General features: G+C 43.5%; 1 protein-coding gene across 1 annotated transcript in view; it reads left to right on the top strand.

The window, feature by feature from the left end:
* Window positions 1–19,359, top strand: part of CHKB (choline kinase beta) — a 77,371-nt gene extending 58,012 nt beyond the window's left edge. The window contains exons 9-11 of the mRNA XM_085653777.1: window positions 15,222–15,328; window positions 17,560–17,641; window positions 17,746–19,359. Of these exons, the coding sequence (XP_085509903.1) occupies window positions 15,222–15,328; window positions 17,560–17,641; window positions 17,746–17,802 (246 nt within the window). The 3' untranslated portion in view covers window positions 17,803–19,359. The remainder of the gene's footprint in view (window positions 1–15,221; window positions 15,329–17,559; window positions 17,642–17,745) is intronic.
* The last annotated feature ends 785 nt before the right edge of the window (window positions 19,360–20,144 follow it).

The following is a 20,144-nucleotide window of genomic DNA, read 5'->3' on the forward strand; positions in this document are numbered from 1 at the left end:
AAAGGGTGGTGGTAACGGGGTCTTTCCAGACATACACAGTGGTAGCTTGGCTCGAGTGGTTAGGGGTCAGGCACCGTGTTAAGCATACGTCATACCCACACAATAACCATGCGTGCATCCGTTCCAAAAACGACACTACACCTTAAAAATTATGAAAATATCTCTGTGTTTATCTTTTTTTCTCTTAGTTGCTGATTGAATAAATAATAATACAATCACGGTACACAAGCTTCTCCTTAAAAAGTGCAGGTCAAATAAATAGTAACACTTTACAGGTGCAATAAATAGGATCAGGTCAAATAAATACTGTGAGGGAATAAATACTGTACAGAAATAAGTTAGCTCAGGACAATAAATACATTACAAGAATAATTTAGATAAATACAATAAATACAGTACCCTCAATAAATAATAAAAGCCAACAGTGACACTTGTAAATCAGATCACATTTTAAATACTATGGGCTGATTTGGCCCAGTCACAGCTTGTGGTTAGGTGGATGGCCTGAGGGTGTCTCACCTAGCTTGGGTAAGGCTGAGGCTAAAACTGAGGTAGATCAAGGGTAATCTAGGAATCTGGCTCTCCCAAACTACACAACCCCTCACACAGGTCACTGTATCAGTCTCAGTCCACCCCTGGCACTTCCAGGCTGGTTCTAACACCTCTTTATCCCTTAGGATGGTCTCTTAGAGCTCCACAGGGCCTTAGGCGCCCTCTACTCCACTTACTGCCCTTTTTATGAAGCTCCGACGCCGCTGGAGTCGTGTCGACGCCGTGAGGCGGTTCCGGTTCGATGTCGGCGGCCTCGGCGCAATGTCAGTTCTTGACGACGCCGGTAGGCGGTTCCGGTTCGATGTCGACCTCCGGTTCGATGACGTCGGGCTGTCTTGGCTCGATGTCGACTTCGGGCAGCTCCGGTTCGATGTCGGCGGCCTCAGCTTGATGTCGACCTCCGGTTCGATGACGTCGGGCTGTCTTGGCTCGATGTCGACTTCCGCCGGCTCCGGAGTGCGACCTCCACTCCCGACCTCCGGCACGATTCTCTTCAGGTTCCGCCGACTCCGGAGTGCGATCTCCACTCCCGACCTCCGGCACGCTTCACCTCGGTCTCCGGCGACTCCGGAGGGCGGACTTCACTCCCCCGTCGACGCCGCTCACTTGACCTCAGGTGTCTTACTCCTCGACCTCTGGTACTCTCCACGACCTCCGTCGGCGCCCTCTCTCGACCTCTGGCGGCTCCGGGTACGACGTCTGCTTTCCAGTCAGCGCCGCTTCTCCACCTCGGGCTCCAGGTCTCAGGCTTCTCGACGTCGGACTCCAGGGAAACCAATAAACAGGTCAGATTCTTGCTTTTCTTTACTTCTAAGGCCTGTTCCTGCTGTCCAGGTCCTTAAGATGGTTTTTCTTGCTTTTTCCCACACAGGGCTCCAGGCTGGGCTCAGTCAGTAGGGACTAGTATCAAGGGTGGGTTTATGGACCCCACTCCAGGCACAAGTTTCCACCCCTGCTGCCTCACTCCTTCCTCCTTCAGGTTTCTGCTGCTCTCTCTTCACCAGTCAGGTGCCAACTGCCAGCTCCAACTGTCAACTCTGGCTTAGCTTCCCAACATTCCAAACCGCCTCCAACTGTCACAGGGTTCTGGAATGTTCTGGAAGGTGCTGGTAGGTTCCAGTGGGTTCTGATGATGTCGCAGGTGGCCACCATTTTGTGCTCCAGGCCCTCAGACAGAAGTTCCAGGGGTAGATAAAATGGCTCCCTGAATCTGCATCAATACGAAAAAGTCTGGTGGTTCCCAAAAAGGAAAAATTCTAACAGGGTTTGAGGCAAAAGTGGGACAAAATAAATAATGATGAGGAGGGACCACCCAAAGGGCTGACAGGTCTAACACCATGTAACCAAAACATGGAGGGGGCTTTAAATGCATCCTTGCATTGTCTCCTTTAGTATTGCCATTCTACCTAGGTTCTGTGAGAGATGTTTTTCTTACATCAGCTACAGTGTGCTGCGGAATGTTGCACATAGTAATAAAAGAATGACTGCTTTTATAAGTACAGTTGCTCTAAATCTAACGTTCTTGGATCATTACTATTTTCACTGACTTAGCATAAAGGTGTTCTATATTTTTTTTATTTAGAAAGAGCAACTGCAGCGTTTTAATCAGAGCAATTTTAAAATTGCATGAATAAATGAAAAAGTACATCGGATGAGAGGTGGTTGGTTAGGTGATTAACACTGATCCAAAGAGAACATATGAAAATGAGTAGAGAACGTCAAATTGCCTGATTATTGTAGATGAAGACAGACACAATGCTGTTGGGTGTACCAGTGTGCAATATATTTATTTACACCAGTGTCAAGTGAACAGGGCACCGCTTTTTCAAGTTGTAAGATATAGTATTTTAGTTTTTTGGAACTCTTTGAGAGGGGAGTTTTTGGTTGTCTTATTAAAGAGTTCTTATGAAGAGGTATGGAAGGTGATGTGGTCAGCACTTGGAGGCAGCACAGGACATCATGGGTGCTGTCAGCAGATAGTTCGTAGGATTGTGGAGTATGGAGAGTAGGGTGGCCACATCACTCCAGATCATAACAGATACTCTTTCCAGTCCAGGAGTTTTGTGTCACGACCTAGTCTATTCTGGGTGTTGTCTTATTTTTCTTCCATTTAATCTCATAAACTAAAACCTTGTATCAGTGATTTGTACTGGGCTCCCTTTGGCATAACAGCATCCCGGGCGCCCGCTGACCCTTCTTGGAGCCCTCCAGACTCTCCGTTGATGTGAGGTTGTGCCTCTCCATTGCTGAAGGCCTCAATGACTGTTCTCACATTTGCGCTGCCTTCAGCTTTAACAACATTGTTTCTGAATCCACCACCGCAGGCTGTAGATTTGGATCTATACTCCTACAGAGTCCATCAGATGGAGCACTATGCTATAAGAAAGGGTAAACCTATGTTGCCTCCTGCTTCATACCCTACTACTGATGTAGAACTGGAATATGGTGTAACTATTTATACCAACCGCTTTATACGTCACCACTGATATAGAACTGGAATCTTGTGTAACCTGACAAATTCAGTCTTCAGGTGAACCTATGCATTCATCTGCACTCCAGCATCTCACAGAAGTGTTGCTATTTTGGTTCACTGTGCAGTTAGCAAAGCCAAGCACTCAAACACTACAGCGGCCATGCCTTCAAGTAAGTAGATTGAGTAGTCACAGGTTATTGTCAACATTGCTTTTTCCCATTGATCAATTTTATTTTTTCCTATACTAGCTTGGCTGCAATTAAGCAAGCCCAGTACATATTTTGGGTGCCAGGCAAGCACTTCTTTAATGCATTACCAGGACTAGTTCCTTAAGAATATCTGAACAAATGTTTGTCCTCCCCCACAGGCTGCAGAAAAGTCTTTCAAGAGAGGGACACTTGCACTGCATTCATGCAGTGCGTTCAATTACATTACTTTGCAGCTGACAGAACTTGACCTAAAACTCATTGCTAATCATTCCTATTTCTTTCACAATGTTTATTTTTCAGGCATATACAAGGTATGAATTTGATCATCCGCTCATTGTGGATACTCTCGCATGTTGAAATACTGCTTTGGTAAAGGAAAAAGTTATTTCTCCGTGGATAAGATTTGGTGCCTTGAGATTATTGTACATTCACATGATACCACCCAACCTGCCTAACAAGGAGGTTTATTAGTTGAACTTTTATTTTACCCCTCACAAACATTTTAACAGCTTCTAGTCCCAACCATTTCCGTATTGTCACAATCTTTGTCTAGGGGATTAAAAATTTCTGAGAACCTACCCTGTGAATTTGGATCAGGCTGCAGTAATTAATAATAACAATGCTAGTTTCTTTCCGCAGATGATCATCTCTGTCATGGCCTGTTTTTTTCAATTAATTGTAATATTTTCACCAGCTTCCCAATTCCAGGTGCCATTGAAGCCATTGCAGAATCAAGAAACCTTTATCAGGTGTGAACTCTGGCTGGTCAATGTGCTTAAGCTCCCAGAAAATATTGTGGGTGAAGCCCTGGCCAGTGTTTGCCCTCTTGGTTGGCCAGTCAGCAATGGCTGGTGAATGTGCTCACTTGTGTACACAATGTAGTCTTAGACAGTCGGTGTACTTTCAAGCGGGGCAGCGCGCTTCCCACTAATTTGCATGTCAGTCAATGTGCTCCCTATTGATCGTCATGCAATACCGCCAACAATGCATGCTTAACCACTAATCTATTTGGCAGTTTGGCATTTACCACATCTCGCCTATTTATTGCTTAGACCGCATAATATCATTTGCTGAAACCCCATGCTGTTCCCATACATCTGCATCCTGTAGTGTCTTTTATTGTAGGAGAGTATGATCTTTAGAATTTGTAAAACCGTAACAAGCTGGCAGAGTTTCTTCTGAGCATTAGGTATTAGAAAAGTGGGTAGTTAAGTTAGTGACTACTAAGTCATTCAGTGCTGTGACATTTCTACCTGCAAGGCAAGGTTGCTCCCGGCCTTCACAAGTCTTTGAGTTAATGGCTATACAACTGAGTAAAGAAGTAGCAATCATCTGGCACAGAGTTTGTTCCAAATCAAAGTCGGCTACATCCCCCTCTGCCGCAACCACCGGTTTGTCCAAGAAGTCAGACTGACTTCCCCTCTGGTATGCAAGAGGCTCCAGCAATTATCTTGGATCATGTGATCCTTATTCTTTTGGATGTTAATTACTTGGGACCAGTGAGTGCACAAATGTATTCTGAGCTGTTATTTCCTGAACCTTCCAAACTTCTTTTCCAGGACTCCTGTAAGAAATCAAAAATCTTCAAGTTCTTTTGACAATCAAACTTGTTCCCAAAGGCGAAACTTTCTTTGGGTTTACTCCAGGTACCTTACGGTACCCCACAATACGGGAGGCCTTACACATTGACAATCGGAACCAGTGCACTGACATTTTCTTGGCTGGTAAACCTCCCAATTTACCAGCCAAGAAGATAGATCTCAGTGCACAGTCAAGTATTAGTTTATTCATTGATGGGCATTCGAGTCCAACCTCCTTCCACTGGCCTATTTCCAGAGTTTGACTTAGTCTCCTGTTGTTATTTCTGGGTGGGGGTGCTGTTGTAGGAGCCTCCAGGTTAGTTTTCTATGATCTCTCAAGGACATAGCTTAACCACTGAAGGTAAATGCCATTTTGCCAAGTCTGCAGGCCTTCCTTCCTCTCCCTGTGGATAGGTTGTCATGTACTCCTTGACACTACTGCAGTGTTTTTTTCTTAATAAGTAGGGAGAACTTTGATCCACTCTCTGAGCAACTTAGTGATTCAGATTTGGTTTTGTTGCTGATAGTGACAGTCCAGTAGCATCCTATCATGAGAGACACGGGAAAGCAGGTTCTCTCAGCAGATTGCAGAATGATCCAGTTGAATGAAAGATCAGACTGAGCGCTCCTTTGACTGTGTTGGAAAACGGGGTTTTCATGAAAAGACATCTACCGCAAGGAAAATTCTCTGTCTCCAGTAGTTTGCATTTTATCTGGGAGTTGGGGAAAGAAAATGGTTATAGAATGTTGTAATTTTATGTTTAGCGATTTTTGCTGGGATTCAAATGAATGAGCTACAATTTCCCTTTGTGGCATACCATGCCCCTTGCTATGGTGGCCAGGCCTCTGAAGACCCCAGTAGCTCAATGTGTTGTCACATGATTTCTTAAATGAGAGGCATGTTCCTCTCCTATGTGGTATCCCCACTCATGATGTAAAGATAAGATGGCATTATTGACCTTCCTTTCATTGTCCTTCAAATCCTACAAATGTGCTTTGGATCTCTGCTTCTGAGCTGAGCTTCGGTTTGGTCAAGCCATGACGAATAATATTTTTGTTTAGGTTCATGGATGGCTCTATTACGCTGCCTCGTCCTCTTTTACTTGGAGTGTTTTATAATTTTCCTTTCTTTCAGAAGATCAGTATGCCATCCACACTTTTTGATTTGTTTATCGACTTTGTGCAGTCATTGTGAAAAGGGAACTGGATCAGAGAAAGCAGTGGATTATAATGGGAGCATGGGCCTTTACACTTGCAAGGTCTTGATGAGCAAAACCCCTGGGTGCAAGAGGGGTCATATGTGTGCCACAGCTTGCAAAGTCCTTCTTGTATAAGGTGTGTGTATATGCACTGGACTACACCCTTGTCAACAAGAGGGGCACATAACGACTGATTGTAGGACTAGGAGCACAAATGTCATTTTGTTAAGAGACTGGTAGTTATAAGTGTTTGTTTGTGTGGCCTGATATGTTGCATAATTTGGCATTTATTGTGTCGCCAGCCATATTAACATAATCTGTATAGATTTTATAGTTCTCCAACATTGGATCTTGTATATATCCACATGCTTGAGTCATTACCCGTTGTCAGGCTGGGAATCTCCGGTACATTAAAATGGCAGTATACAGTGTTAAAAGTGTGGCCTGATTAACTGCAGGTCCTTGGCAAAACATCATCAGGAAGTCTTTAATATGGTGGAGGATCTGCACTTGGATGTGTTATTCCTCACGGAGACATGGTGCAGTAACGACTCCACGGTAGAACTAGGGCTTGCTTGCCCGGAGGGCTATAAGATCTTTCATAAGCCCAGAGTTACTGGACGGGGTGGAGGGGTCGGGGTGATGTTTAAGGATATCTGGGGCTTTGCCCCGTTTGAGGTGGATGAGGTGGCGGGTATCGAGCTACTGGGTTTCTCCCTTCAAGAACAGAGAGGGAGGCTCCTTACAGGGATGGTCTGCTACAGACCCCCAAGTTCCAACACACAGTACCAAGCGCTCCTGGATGTTATTGCGGCCCAGTCACTAACTCACTCAAGAATGTTGCTCCTGGGGGATTTCAACATGTGGGAGAATGGTGCCTTAGATGGTCACCTAAGAGATCTCATGGAAACCTGTGAGAGTCATAGCCTGCATCAGTTGGTCCAGCAACCTACCCATCAAGGAGGGCACATTCTGGATCTCCTGTTTGCTGATCTCAACGAAACTGAGGTGGTTAATATTCTACCCCAGACTTGGACCGATCATTCGCTGATCCAGTTTCGGATCTGTATACCTGATGGAAAAACCACTAGACCCCCACCGGTTACTCATCGTATGGGGAGAGAATGGGCAAAACTCATGAGGAGCAGGGCTGAGCCACTTTTTCAAAATTTGCCTCCTTTTGATCCGCATGAGTCAGTGGCCGTGAATTATCGTTTGTATCAGAATTATATCCTCGGTGTACTAGATCAGCATGTTCCTCTGAAACACCTGAAGGCCAGACTAAAACATTCTGCACCATGGTACACTGAAGAGCTGAGCATACAACGTAGATCCTGTCGACAGGCGGAAAGGAAATGGCGCAGGCTCTATGCTGAGCAGGATAAAGTGGCCTATAAAAGGGTACAAGCTCAGTATAAAGAGTTAATGGCTAAGGCCAAGACGGACTTTTTCATCAACTCCATTCTGTCGGCACCAAATATCACCAGAGCCCTTTTTAAGATCATTAGAGACCTCTCTAATCCCACTAGTGTGGGAAATAAAGTGATCACGTCACAGGCGCTATGCGACAGAATCGCATCTCATTTCGAGGAGAAAATCGCAAAAATTGTAGGGGGGTTAAATATGTGTAGCCCCTCTCCTCTAAATGCTAATGGACAAATGTCCCCGGAAGAACAAGGGATGGTAACCTCACTGGAGCATTTTATACCTCTCACTAATGAGTTGTTCAACAACTATGCACAGAATGTGAGGTCCGGGTCTCCATTAGACCCCCTACCCAATAAGATCTGGAAAGAGCATGCGTCGGCTCTGTTCCCGCGGCTGTGGCAGATATGTTGTCAATCTTTGGAGGAAGGGGTGGTGCCTGAAACCTGGAAGCTGGCAGTAGTTAGACCACTGCTAAAGAAGCCCTCTCTGGACCCAGGAGATCCTGCTAGTTTCAGACCCATCTCTCTGCTGCCTTTTCCTATAAAGATTATTGAAAAGGTAGTGAGCAGATGTCTCTCTGGGTATCTGGAGGAGTTCCATCTCCTGGATAAGAGCCAGTTTGGCTTTAGACCAGGTCACGGAACGGAGACAGCCCTGGTCACGGTGCTGGATAACCTTCGGATGCGGGCTGACAGAGGCCTTTCGTCAGTTTTGGTCCTCTTAGACATGTCAGCCGCATTCGATACGGTAAACCACCAAATTCTGTTGAATAGGCTGGAGTATCTGGGAGTGAAGGGATGTGCCTTGAGATGGATACAATCCTATCTCACAGGGAGACAACAGGTGGTCTCTCTGCCCCCTTTTACCTCCGGTAAGACCTTGATGGAACATGGGGTTCCTCAGGGATCGGCTATCAGCCCGATCCTCTTCAACATTTATTTGCAGCCACTAATTCCTATTATCAAAGCGTATGGGATCGATCTTATTAATTACGCGGACGATACCCAACTAGTGTTCTCACTGGAGGGCAAAGGAGCTTTGAATATGGAAGATTTCCAAAAGTGTATGCGTCAGACCTCGGACTGGCTCAGGGCTAACTCACTGCAATTCAACGGAGGCAAAACTGAGGTGCTCTACTGCCCCCCAGCGGGAGTAAGAGACTTACCTTTCGAGTTCAGAATGGCCCCAGATGGGGAACCCACTGTTCCAGTGACAACGGTGCGGAATCTGGGGGTCATGTTTGACAATGATCTACAGATGGCCACTCAAGCTAAAAAAACAGTGGGAGTGTGCTGTGCTCTCATGAAAGCCCTACGGAAGATTCTACCTCTCCTGCCTGTGGAGAAAAGACCTGTGGTGGTTCGTAGTATCATCTTAAGTAGGCTGGACTACTGCAACTCTCTGTATCTAGGAGCTCCTCTTTACATCTATCAGAGTTTGCAGAGGGTCCAGTCTATGGCAGCCAAACTGGCGCTGAATAGGAAACGTGGCTCCTCAACCACGCTGGCGCTTCAAGAACTTCATTGGCTTCCCATGGTGGAAAGGGCTAAATTTAAATCCCTGTGCATTGTCTACAGAGCGGCACACGGTCTTGGCCCTACCACTCTACAGGAGAAAATATCCTGGTACAAGCCTCAAAGGACTCTCCGTTCATCAAATGCCTTCTTGCTAAACACTGGTAGGATCAAGAAGGCCAGGATGGGAGGTAGGGCCTTTAGTATAGTGGCTCCGCGACTTTGGAATGAACTCCCCCTGAATATTAGACAGGTTAACTCCTTGATGGATTTCAGGCGAAGTTTGAAGACCTGGCTCTTTCCCAGGGGAGGGCATATGGCCTCCTAATCTCCCATTTCCTTGATCGGTATCCGCCTTCTATCTTCCTTTGTTCCTTCTGTCACTACGGCTACGCACTTTGTTAGTTCAGAAGTTTTTCTCCATCACAGTCTGAGCGCCAAGATACCCGTTGGGTGATAGTTGCGCGGTATAAGTTCAATTACAAATACAAAATGGCCATAGGCCCTAAACAACATTATCTATTTAGTGGCACATCCACCTTATTTGACAGATGCCAAACTTCAGCCAATGAGGTCTAAGCATAAGCTCTCCTACTCTTCCTTGAGGCCACCATAGCTCAGATTCCTACCACACATCGTGTGTGAGGGAGACCCCTTACAGAGCTCTGCCCTAAAGCTGTTACTATTTTGATCTGCCCTGGATTTGAACCAGCCCTATCTTCAGCACAGAAGTGCTGTGAGGCGCTTTAGGTGTATATTCTGTCTTTTCTGGCCAAGGGAGATCTTTTTATCAGACAGTCACTATCTGTCATCCTGACTAGTAGAGAGAATTAATATCTGCAATATCCGCAAGACATTTTTTACTACAATTCTTAAGGACAGAGAAAGGAGATGGGCATTATTTCTTATGGCTAAAGAGAACTTCCTCCTTTCTAAAGGGGATTGCACCCTCTTCAGGGGATAATTCCATGAAAAGTGCTTCTCCAAGCACTTCCACTAATGCAGGGCAGAGACTGATACAGTTTTCTGAAATTGTATTATTTGGTACAGCGCTTGTACAATTAACAAAAAAGCATACCTCTAAACCTTATAAAGAGGATCAACCTGTAATAAAGAATAAAAAAAATCTTTGAAAAACATATCCTCAAAGGAACCCTTGTGAAAGACAACAGTGGCATCGACAATGACAAGAACATAGACACCATTGACGGCAAATCCATTGACGTCAACAACCACGCCATCGACCACACTGCCAAAATCAATTCAACCATTGACAACATTGTCGACCTCAACTATGCTGTTGACAACAACCTTACTGTCCACTGCACCGTCCACGATGACACCATTGATGGCACATATAAAGGAACCTGTTTATTCATCATTGAAGGTGTCAAATTTACCTCTAGCTCAAATCTTAGTCTGACCAAGAAAAGGCTAGTGATTATGCCTCACAACTGCTTACAGCCCAATGCAATTGGATGTAAGACATGTCCCAGATTTCAGAGAAGAAATGGATGACCATGAATCCTGAAATGAATATGATGATCAACAAGATTATATGCCTTAAACCTCTTGATATTGTATGGGAACGAGACCTCCTAGACCGTGCAGAGAACCGGATGTGGTCCAAGTGCCTCTGGCCTTATTATCTACGTTGCAGCAGATGATGGATACTTTTAATAAGTTATTAGCATAACATCTGACTAATAACCCTCAGATTGTGTTAACCTGCTGCACCAATTCTACAGCTTACTCTACCTGCTCCTTTACCTGTTACGCCACCTCAGCAACCATCGGCACTCCACCCTCCACCTCCAAAGGAACCATCTTCCAGGCCTAAGAGTAGCAATGATTATTCCAATAGTTCAGTATACTTGGATAGGTCTGAGGTGGAAGGTGAGCTTCCTCAAGACGATGGCGGGCATGATGATAATGGACGGGAAGGTATTTAACCTAGTGGTGTTGATGAGGGACCAACAGATAATATATCTAATTCCATTTATTAACAGAAAGAGCTAAAAAGAAATGCAATCTATTAGTGGTGTAGGTCAAATATGTTTCTTTTACGAATTCTAAGAACAGTCACTGAAGCCTGTAAAACCTGTAACCATTTAAGATATCAGGTCAGAAGGCCTAAAATTAATGAAAACATAGGCTACAGATCCAGCTGTGATGAGTCATCTGGAGAAAAAGTATAAGGCCCAGTTCGGCTCCAGCTTGCCTCACTATTCATACTAAGCCAGATTCAGTCATCTCTTCCGTGGCCGAGGGAAGAATCAAGAACCCAAATCACACCATCATCTGGTCCGCCAGACAAAGATAGTAGGCCTATTAATAATTTGGGACTGAGAATCTATGGCAGTAACTTTAATTGTGGCAGATGCTGCCCTGGCAATTCTAGGACATTATGGTCACAAGATACGGCATGATATGGCTCCTTTATTAGGATTCATCCCTGAAGATAAGAAAGATCTGTCGAGAGCCATCATTAAGAAAGGAGAGTTGATCTCCTCCTACATTATTTATTCAGCAATGGATGCCTTCAACACAGGTTTTCACAAACTTGCAAGAGGTACTGTCTTAAGTGGCCAAGGAGTATTAAAGTTTAACACCTTTTATCCTGAGGTCCAATCTAAGATTCTGGACAGGCCCTTCAATGGCCTTCCTCTTTTTGGTAAACATGTAGATGAGGCTCTACAAGGTCTTAAAACTGACAGTGACACCACAAAGGTATTAGGACATCTACAGTACTGTCTATTAAGATTGCCTAGTTTTCATTGCTCTAGAAGATCGCAATACTTTAGAGAAGGATTCAGCCAATGTAGAGGTCAGGAACGTACATGCTACCCCCAAAGACACTCTAGATATGATCACAATACTCTCATAATTGTAATAATGGAGAGTCTTATGAGAGATCTTCAGGGAGGAAGAGTGGTTAGTCATAAACACGTACCAATGGCAATGAGAAGTGAGCTTGACTCGCCGCCTTTGCCCCCTCTTCCGGTACTTAGCAGCTGGAAGGCAGAATGTCCCTTTTTGTTCCCAACTCCAGCTTGAGGGAATGTAACATTAGACAAGTGGTGAACTATTCCTTCAGAGAACACCAGTATGCCCACTCAAAAAGGAACATAATCTGCATTTAAAGGAGATTCAAGGGGAAATTCTCATGCTTCTTCTCAGATTGGCTACAGAGATTGTTCCCAAGTCACAGAAAAAAACAATAATTTTTTCCAGGTTCTTCCTAAACCAAAAGGATGGGTAAATGGAGACCAGTTATGGATCTCAGACAGCTGCATAGATTTCTAAAGAGACAGTCATTTCGAATGACTACGCCAAAGGAAATACTCCTGATGATTCTGGAAGGGGATTTTATAACCTCTTTGGATCTTTGGTATACATACCTCCACATACCCATTCATAGGAAACACAAAAAGTACCTTTAATTCTTGGTAACGGGCCAATACTACTAAGCCAAGGCACTTCCTTTTGGGCTCAAATCAGTGCCTTCAATATTTACCAAATGCCGTGCACCAGTAGCTGCTTTTCTCGGATCAGAAGGTCCTGAGATGTTCCCATACCTAGACGACTGGCTCATGAAATCCTTATCAACGGAAGAAGCAGGGGCTTCTATGACGGTCTGCATCAGTCTGTTCCAGAGATTGGGTCTCACTTTGAACAGGGAGAAATAATCTTTAGAACCCCAGAAATAAATCTAATTTCTGGGACCAATACTTGACGCACAATTGGGAAAGGCTTCTTTGTCAATGGAAAGAGTGAAAAAGTTGCAAACTATGGCAAAGAGTCTTTCTGCAAAACAATCCTTTCCAGTAAGACAATACAAGTCCCTGTTGTGTCTGATGGTTTCAAGTATAGGCCTCATTCCATTTTGCAGGCTCTGTATGAGACCTGTTCAACAAGAACTGGAGCTGCAATGGTAGCAGATCGCAGGCTTATGGGAAGATATGTTGTGTGTCACAAACATCTGAAGCAAGCGTTGTGGTGGAGGATGCCAGCACATCTTGATGGAGGACTTTCATTTCTACCTATAACAGCAATGATAATATGCTCAACAGAGGCGTCCATGGACAGATGGGGAGCTCACTTAAAAAAGTTCTCTACTAGAGGCCTTTGGTCACATGCAGAGAAGATGCTCCACATCAATATGTTGGAACTCTGACCCATAGACCTGGGGTTACAAGCGTCCATCCCCAGATTAGCAGGTCAGCCAGTCTAGTCAGAATGGACAATATAATGTCTGTGTTCTACAGAGCCAGGCAAGGAGGAACGCTGTTCAGACCCCTCTCGGAAGAGGCTCAGATGCTTTTGAACTGGGCCATTTCTCACAAGATCGACATCGCTAGGCAACACTAGCCAGACTGCTAGTACAATCAGGTGGATACACGAGTGGGAACTGCATAAAAAAAACAGATGGATTACATATTCAATGGATGGGGTCAACCCAGGATCGATTTGTTTGCCACTTCAGACAACCGTAAATACCAGTGCATTATTTTGCAACCCAGAAATGATGGGTAATGCCCTTTCGATCAATTGGTTCAAAATACTTGCGCTCACACTTTTCCTCTGTTTCACCTGATCTCCTTCACTTACCAGCTCATCCAGCCATTCCTCTAAAAGTGCATCCTGAAGTCCTCTCCAAACACCACAGAGAGATTCTCCATTCACGACCCCAAGTCACTGAACTTGACCGCATGGTACCTGACCTTTTAGAGTTAGGCTGTTTCAGTCTACCGCAAAAATGTAAAGATAATTTGGTGCAGGCTTGAGCTCCAGGAAACACAAAGACCAACAATGCTAAATGAAAGTGTTTCTGTGTCTAGGACAGGAATAAGGGTCATCATCTGGTTTAAATAAAACCTCATCAAATTCTCCTGTATTTGTTCGACCTGGCAAAGAGTGGACTTAAATATTCTTCGGTCGGAGTCTATCTGGCTGCAACTTCAAGATTCAGGAGAAATGAGTTGTCCGCATCCACTCTGGTCTTTCAATGGATAATAAAGCAGTTCATGAAAGGGCTCCTCAGAGCGTATCCGCTTATAAGACCTCCTCCGGTTTCATGGGAACGTAATGCTGTCCAGTTAATGTTACCACCTTTGAGCCTATACGTAAGGCAGATAAAAATTTTGTATTATGTAAGACAGCACTTTTCCTGGCTCTTACATTTGCTAGTAGTCTAGGAGAGATTCAAGTGTTCACCTTTAAGGAACTTTTTCTCTGATTCACGAAAAACAAGGAAATCCTGAAAACCAACTCTAGATTCAAACCTAAGGTTCCTACAGACTTAGTTAACTGAACCTGTCATTCTTTAATCTTTATTGGCAAATCCATGTACAACCTCAGAAAGGTCGTTTCATTCTTTAAATTTACGTAGAGGTCTAAGGTTCTACATAGACAATCCAAAGGACATGCATGCATTAGAACAATTGTTTGTGTCTTTTGTTCAGCCACGAAGAGGTCATTCCCCTGTCCAAACAGCTTGCTGGCTTTCAGCCTATATTATCTTCTGTCATGCCAAGCGTCCACTCCAAGGAAGAGTGAGGGCACCCACCAGGAACATGGTTTCATCTGCGGCACTCTCTGCTGGGGTGTCCTTGAAAGACCTCTGCTGTGCAGCCACCTGGAGGAGCAGGTACGCGTTCACGAACCATTACTACCTAACTGTGGACGCAGAAGCTGACACAGCAGTGGAACAAGCAGTCCTAAGAACCCTGTTTTGATAAAGCTGAGACTGCTTCCCACTTTTGTCATGTTTTTATGTATACTGCTTGCTATTCTGATTCAAACATGTGAATATATGAAAGATCTAATGTTAGAGAAGAAATTAGTTACGAACCTGTAACTCCAGTTTTCCAACATTGATGATATTAATATATTCACATGCGACCCTACCTCCTCTTCGGTCAGAGGCTCATTAATTATATATTATAGTCACACTTGTACTTTAACATCTGAGCAATGGCAGCCTTTAGGGGAAGTAGAAGAGCTTAAGCTTCCACCTCAGTGGCTGAAGTTTGGGTTCTTTCAAATTAGGTGGATGTGCTACTAAATAGATAATGTTGTTTCAGGCATATGGCCATTTTAACACTGTAAACTGCTATTTTAGTGTACCAGGTTTTCCCATCCTGACGACGGGGAATAATTTGAGCATGTGAATATATTATAGATACCAACGTTAGAGAACTGGAGTTACAGATAAATAACTAATTTCTTCTGCAGAGTAATTACCTTTCTCGTTTTCTTTACAGCTTCATTTTATACAGCACTACCTCAAGGCAAGCTCGGACAATATGCACAACATCGGCACTGAGGAGCAGATGATCATCCAGGAGCAAATGATAATTGAGATCAACCGGTAAGAACAGTTACAGGACTAGTGGGAACAGCCAGGATTAATGGTTGACGAGAGATCACTTTTCATGGGATCTTGTTGAACTAATTATTATTAAGTACAGTGTTGTGATCCCACTCCTCAACATAGGTAATACTTCCGCTGCAGGTCCTGCTTGAGTTGTTTCTATTTAATGTTAATGTAGCATATTCCACTAACCTATTGTAATCATGGCTGTGAGCAACAGAGCTCACATTAGAATGGACATGATCAGTCCATTCGACCCAATGGAAGTAAATAAGACTCACCTCTGCTCTACAATACAAAACAACGATCATCTTTGTTGCAACCTGTTTCAATGCAGACATGGACCGGTCTGCCAAGGTGACTTCCCGCTATCAGGTTCAAATTAATTTGCAGGCGGACATTCAGCAAATGCATGTTCAGTTTAGTAAAGGACAGGATAATTACAGAAGTCTCACTAAATGTCTGAAGAACTTTGAGCACTTTTGCCTAATTGGAGCCAAATCATATATCTTAGTCCCTGGAGAGGCAGCAACGGTCTGAAATGGAATTGAGTACCTCTACAGCTTTTCTGAAATTTAAAAACCTCTGGGTCATTTCCAGCTGATCTTTCACCTCTTAGACTGACACTCGTCAAGCATCAAATCTTTTGATTCATGATGATAAAGATGGCATACTGTCTTATCAGAGCCTATCTATCACCTGTGGGTCAAAACTAGAGTTCTCGTTCAATTTCAATTGAATTATTGCAACGCAATCTACTTGGGTGACCGCCAACAAATGAATTTTAAAATCTGAAGAGAATCTAAAACAATATTGCCAGACTGCCTGAACCTAAAAATATCTGACCACATATCTCCTCGTCATTGCACTCCTGGTAAAGCACAGAATCAAAGTCAAAACTTATGATTATGCAGCAGGCATATGGGTGTCACGCCAATAGTATCTATAGATACTTGCCTGCACTCAGTCGCCCACTCTAATCCATCACCTTCACATTGATCCACTCACCTGGTTGCTAATTAATGTGTTGGTACTGTATAAAATACCAAATAATATAAATATGCTCTTATACTTGAGGAGGCAAGGTTGCTTGTGAATCTACGTAAGATAACAACTGTAGTTCCAACTAAGTAGCTTCTTTGCCTTCAGTATTGGGTTTTCAGGGATTCACATTCTTTTAATTAAAGGCAGCAGCATTGCAAGGGAAAGCAGTGAAAGCAAGAATGTGGCACATCTTACTTAAGAGCTTCCTAAATTTGCCCTGTGCCACTCTGAACTCTGTTTTGAATTGGGTATTCATGCGATAGAACTTTGTTATGGGCCACAGTTTTTCTATCTATCTATCTATCTATCTATCTATCTATCTATCTATCTATCTATAAAAAAAGAAGTAGAAAATTCTAGGTAGCTCCCAAGTTTTAGGTGGAGAGTAACTCCTTTATATGGAATGCTCTACAACACCACTAACACTCTAAAACTGCTCACCTCAAATGTCTGTTCTTCTAGTGGAGCTTTTAAACACAGGATTAACATAGTGCCAACCACGTTGAGCTGAAAAATGACAAAAGCCTTTTACCACGCCAGGCATAGTATTACAGCTTTGGATTGATGAAATACCATTCAAGCCAACCTGGAATGAATAAAAGCAGTCCCTGACGTGTTTTGCTTTTATAAGAGCCTGTTGGAGAGACATAGCTTTGTTCAAACATGAGGAAGCACCCAGTATAAGTCAAAGAAACTGCTTTTATTCATTCCAGGTTTCCTTGGATAGTATTTTATCAAGCTAATCCTGTGTTATTTGTCGGGAGGTTGAAAGATTGTCAACTAGAAGAAATATAGAGGCGGTCCATAGTGGATTTCTTAATGTGAGCAGCAAGTGAAGATTATGTGAAGCATGTCTAATTTTATCACTTTTCATACCATTTCTGGTTCAGAACGCTCAGCGAAATATATGTTGAAATTGTAAAAATCTTCATTGAAAGAGTGCAGTGGGCAATGAGGATTATTTAAAAAGAACATGACTGGATAAGTGGGTTTTATGTGAAAAACAAAGTGGCCCTTCACATGAAGACACTCACTGATGCAGAAGAATGTGTGTGAGTCCCCAGTGCTGATTAGTAGGGTGAGAGAAGCATCATGATTGACCTGGAGAAGTATAACTTGCTCATCATTGGAACACCTGGGCTTCTATTCACTTTACAGTGACTTATTCTCTCATGTCTCCTCAGGTTTGCTCTGGCCTCCCATTTCTTCTGGGGCATGTGGTCTATTGTGCAGGCAAAGATGTCCACCATTGAGTTTGGCTACCTGGTGAGCTTTCCTGATATGGATACATGAATTTCTTCTTCTTCCATCTCTTCTCACTGTTTCTCTTCTCACTGACCATCTCACTAGCACTTTGTTTCTCTTCCCAGGATTATGCAAAGTCACGCTTTGATGCTTACTTCAAGCAAAAGGCAGCCTATGCTTGAAGGTCCCCTCAACGCACAAAGATCTCGCCTTTCGCTTGTTTTCTTCGCCAGTTTTCCTGACACATTTCCAGCTCATTTGGTCCAACTGTGTCAGTCTCTTGCGGATTGCCTCACAAGCCAGTGAATTGTGCTGCCCAATGCCTGGAGTCTTCTAATGAATGATTTGCTGTGACTCATTTCACTCTTTGTGGTCATTCTGTGAAATTGCAGGAAAAGTAGTACCATTTCGACAGTCATAGATGCTCTCCTGTTCTCATCTCCTGCAGCGGGTAACTGTAAGTGAGAACGAAGCTGCTTCAGTCACATGTCACTGTATTGCTTAATCTTACCTGATGTTGTTAATTGAACACTAGAATGTCCTGGGGCAAAAGAGAGATGTGTATTTTTTAGCATCAGGTAATTGGAAAAACACACTTGTTTGCTGATACAGAACTATTCCTTCTGCCCCATCTCTGCCAGTTTGTATAATTATTGTATTAACTGGTGTATTTAATTTATTGATTAGTTATAGCTTGAAGTGTTCTTTTCTTTGAGTTTGTATATTTAAGCCCAATCACAGGTTTACATATGAAGTAGGAGCTTCATGTCAGAAAATAGTATAGAACATGCAGGCTTTATCGACCAGTCCGAAGGCATGAACCACTGATCGTTCAATCATTCTGAGCATTAGGCACATATATGTGTCTACTCATGCAAGGCATGGAGGTCTATGGTGGCCAGTGGCACAGGGCGTGAGTGAAGTCTCCATGGCTATCAGAGTTTGTAGTACTCTGTCAAAGAGGGCATGAGCAACATGAAATTCCTGGACGGTGTTAGATGTTTTTGGTCTAATCATATTATGATATTAGATACCAAGGCCCTCCAATGAAGAGGCATTGAATTTTTATTTCATCCAAATGCACAGTTGTATGTCCTGTGTGACCGTACAAAAATTAGATTGGGTCATAGTTCGTCAACAGGGATAGGATACTATAGTCATCCTATCACAGGCCCCCTGATTTTTCATTCATTTGCTTGGGAATTGGAAAATAAATGAACAAAATGGAAGGTGAGAACCAAAAGTATGTTACTTATCATTGGATGCGTGTTCAAGACCTCCTCACTTGCACAGGTTTAAAATGCGTACACACATTTTAGAATGCAATTCCTCCCTAATTGAAAATATACTCTTAAGGTCTGTTGGAGAACTTGAAAGTGTCCAGAATCCCATACTGCCATTATCATTCACAAGGCTCCTAAAAGTGGTATTCAATAGTTGCAGTGCATCCTGTTGAGGTCCCAGCAAGAGACTTGAGGGCACATAATGAGATAGAGCAGGGTGACTGTTGCAGGAGAACTCACACTGGTAATGCTTTGATTAATCTGGTTATTCTTCTCCGAGTTGTTCCTCTGGAATGGCAGAGCTGCACAAGCATCATAGTATCTACTTCAGCTGAGATGGATCAATTCTGCCACTTTACACCCTTCATGATTCTCCTGATCCCTATAACTTGCATAAACATACCATTGGAAATCTGCATTTACAGACCAATAAAGCTAAATTGTAATGGACCACAATATGATCTCCGTGTTATCAATTGCTTAAAAGAGTACACTTTTTGAAAGGTTGTGCCAATCTTTGATTTCTCTCGTTGGGTTAGAAAGAGTTCCTTAGATTTTAGTTTTTTTTTTTTCACAACGTAATTTTACAGTTGACAGCTGGTACAGGGCTGGTGCTGCTACGAACACCAGCAATACACAGGTATTGACAATAATGCTAATCTCAGCATTTTCATTATTACTATCACATCGACTATGAAGTAAACGTCTTTGTATATAACTTATTGCAACAAACAATAGTGCCATACAGAACTTGCAGAGAGAACAAATAGATCTTAAATAGAGGGGTTCAGGCCATACATTCTGGAGACAAATACTCGCAGCATCCAAGTCACAGTTTAGTACAATCATCCCGGCAATGCCTCGATAGCAGGAACAAGAGGGACAGGTTCCAGACAGAGCCCTCTAAAATCTGCCCACCATTCTCAAATTTTAAAATGATTTTGGGGGCACCACCTCGCCTTAAAGACGGGCTTTTCCAGGCCCATGGAAAAATCTAAGCTCTTCTTCCATATTGGAACTGATGGTGGGAACTCATCCTTCCACGCCCTGGCTATATCTCGTTTTGCCAAAGTGAGGCCAAGGAAAAACAGGTGGCGCTTGTATCTGTTGCCTCTCAGGCCCGCAGTGATGTGTATCATATCCAGTCATGGCAAAAGCGGGATATCCCACCCCAGGATCTCCGATAAACATGTGGTCACCCCCCTCCAGAACCTCGATAAAGTCGTACACTGTCACACCAT

Source organism: Triturus cristatus, chromosome 4_1 (genome assembly GCF_964204655.1).
Source record: "Triturus cristatus chromosome 4_1, aTriCri1.1, whole genome shotgun sequence".
NCBI classification, from domain to species: Eukaryota; Metazoa; Chordata; class Amphibia; order Caudata; family Salamandridae; genus Triturus; species Triturus cristatus.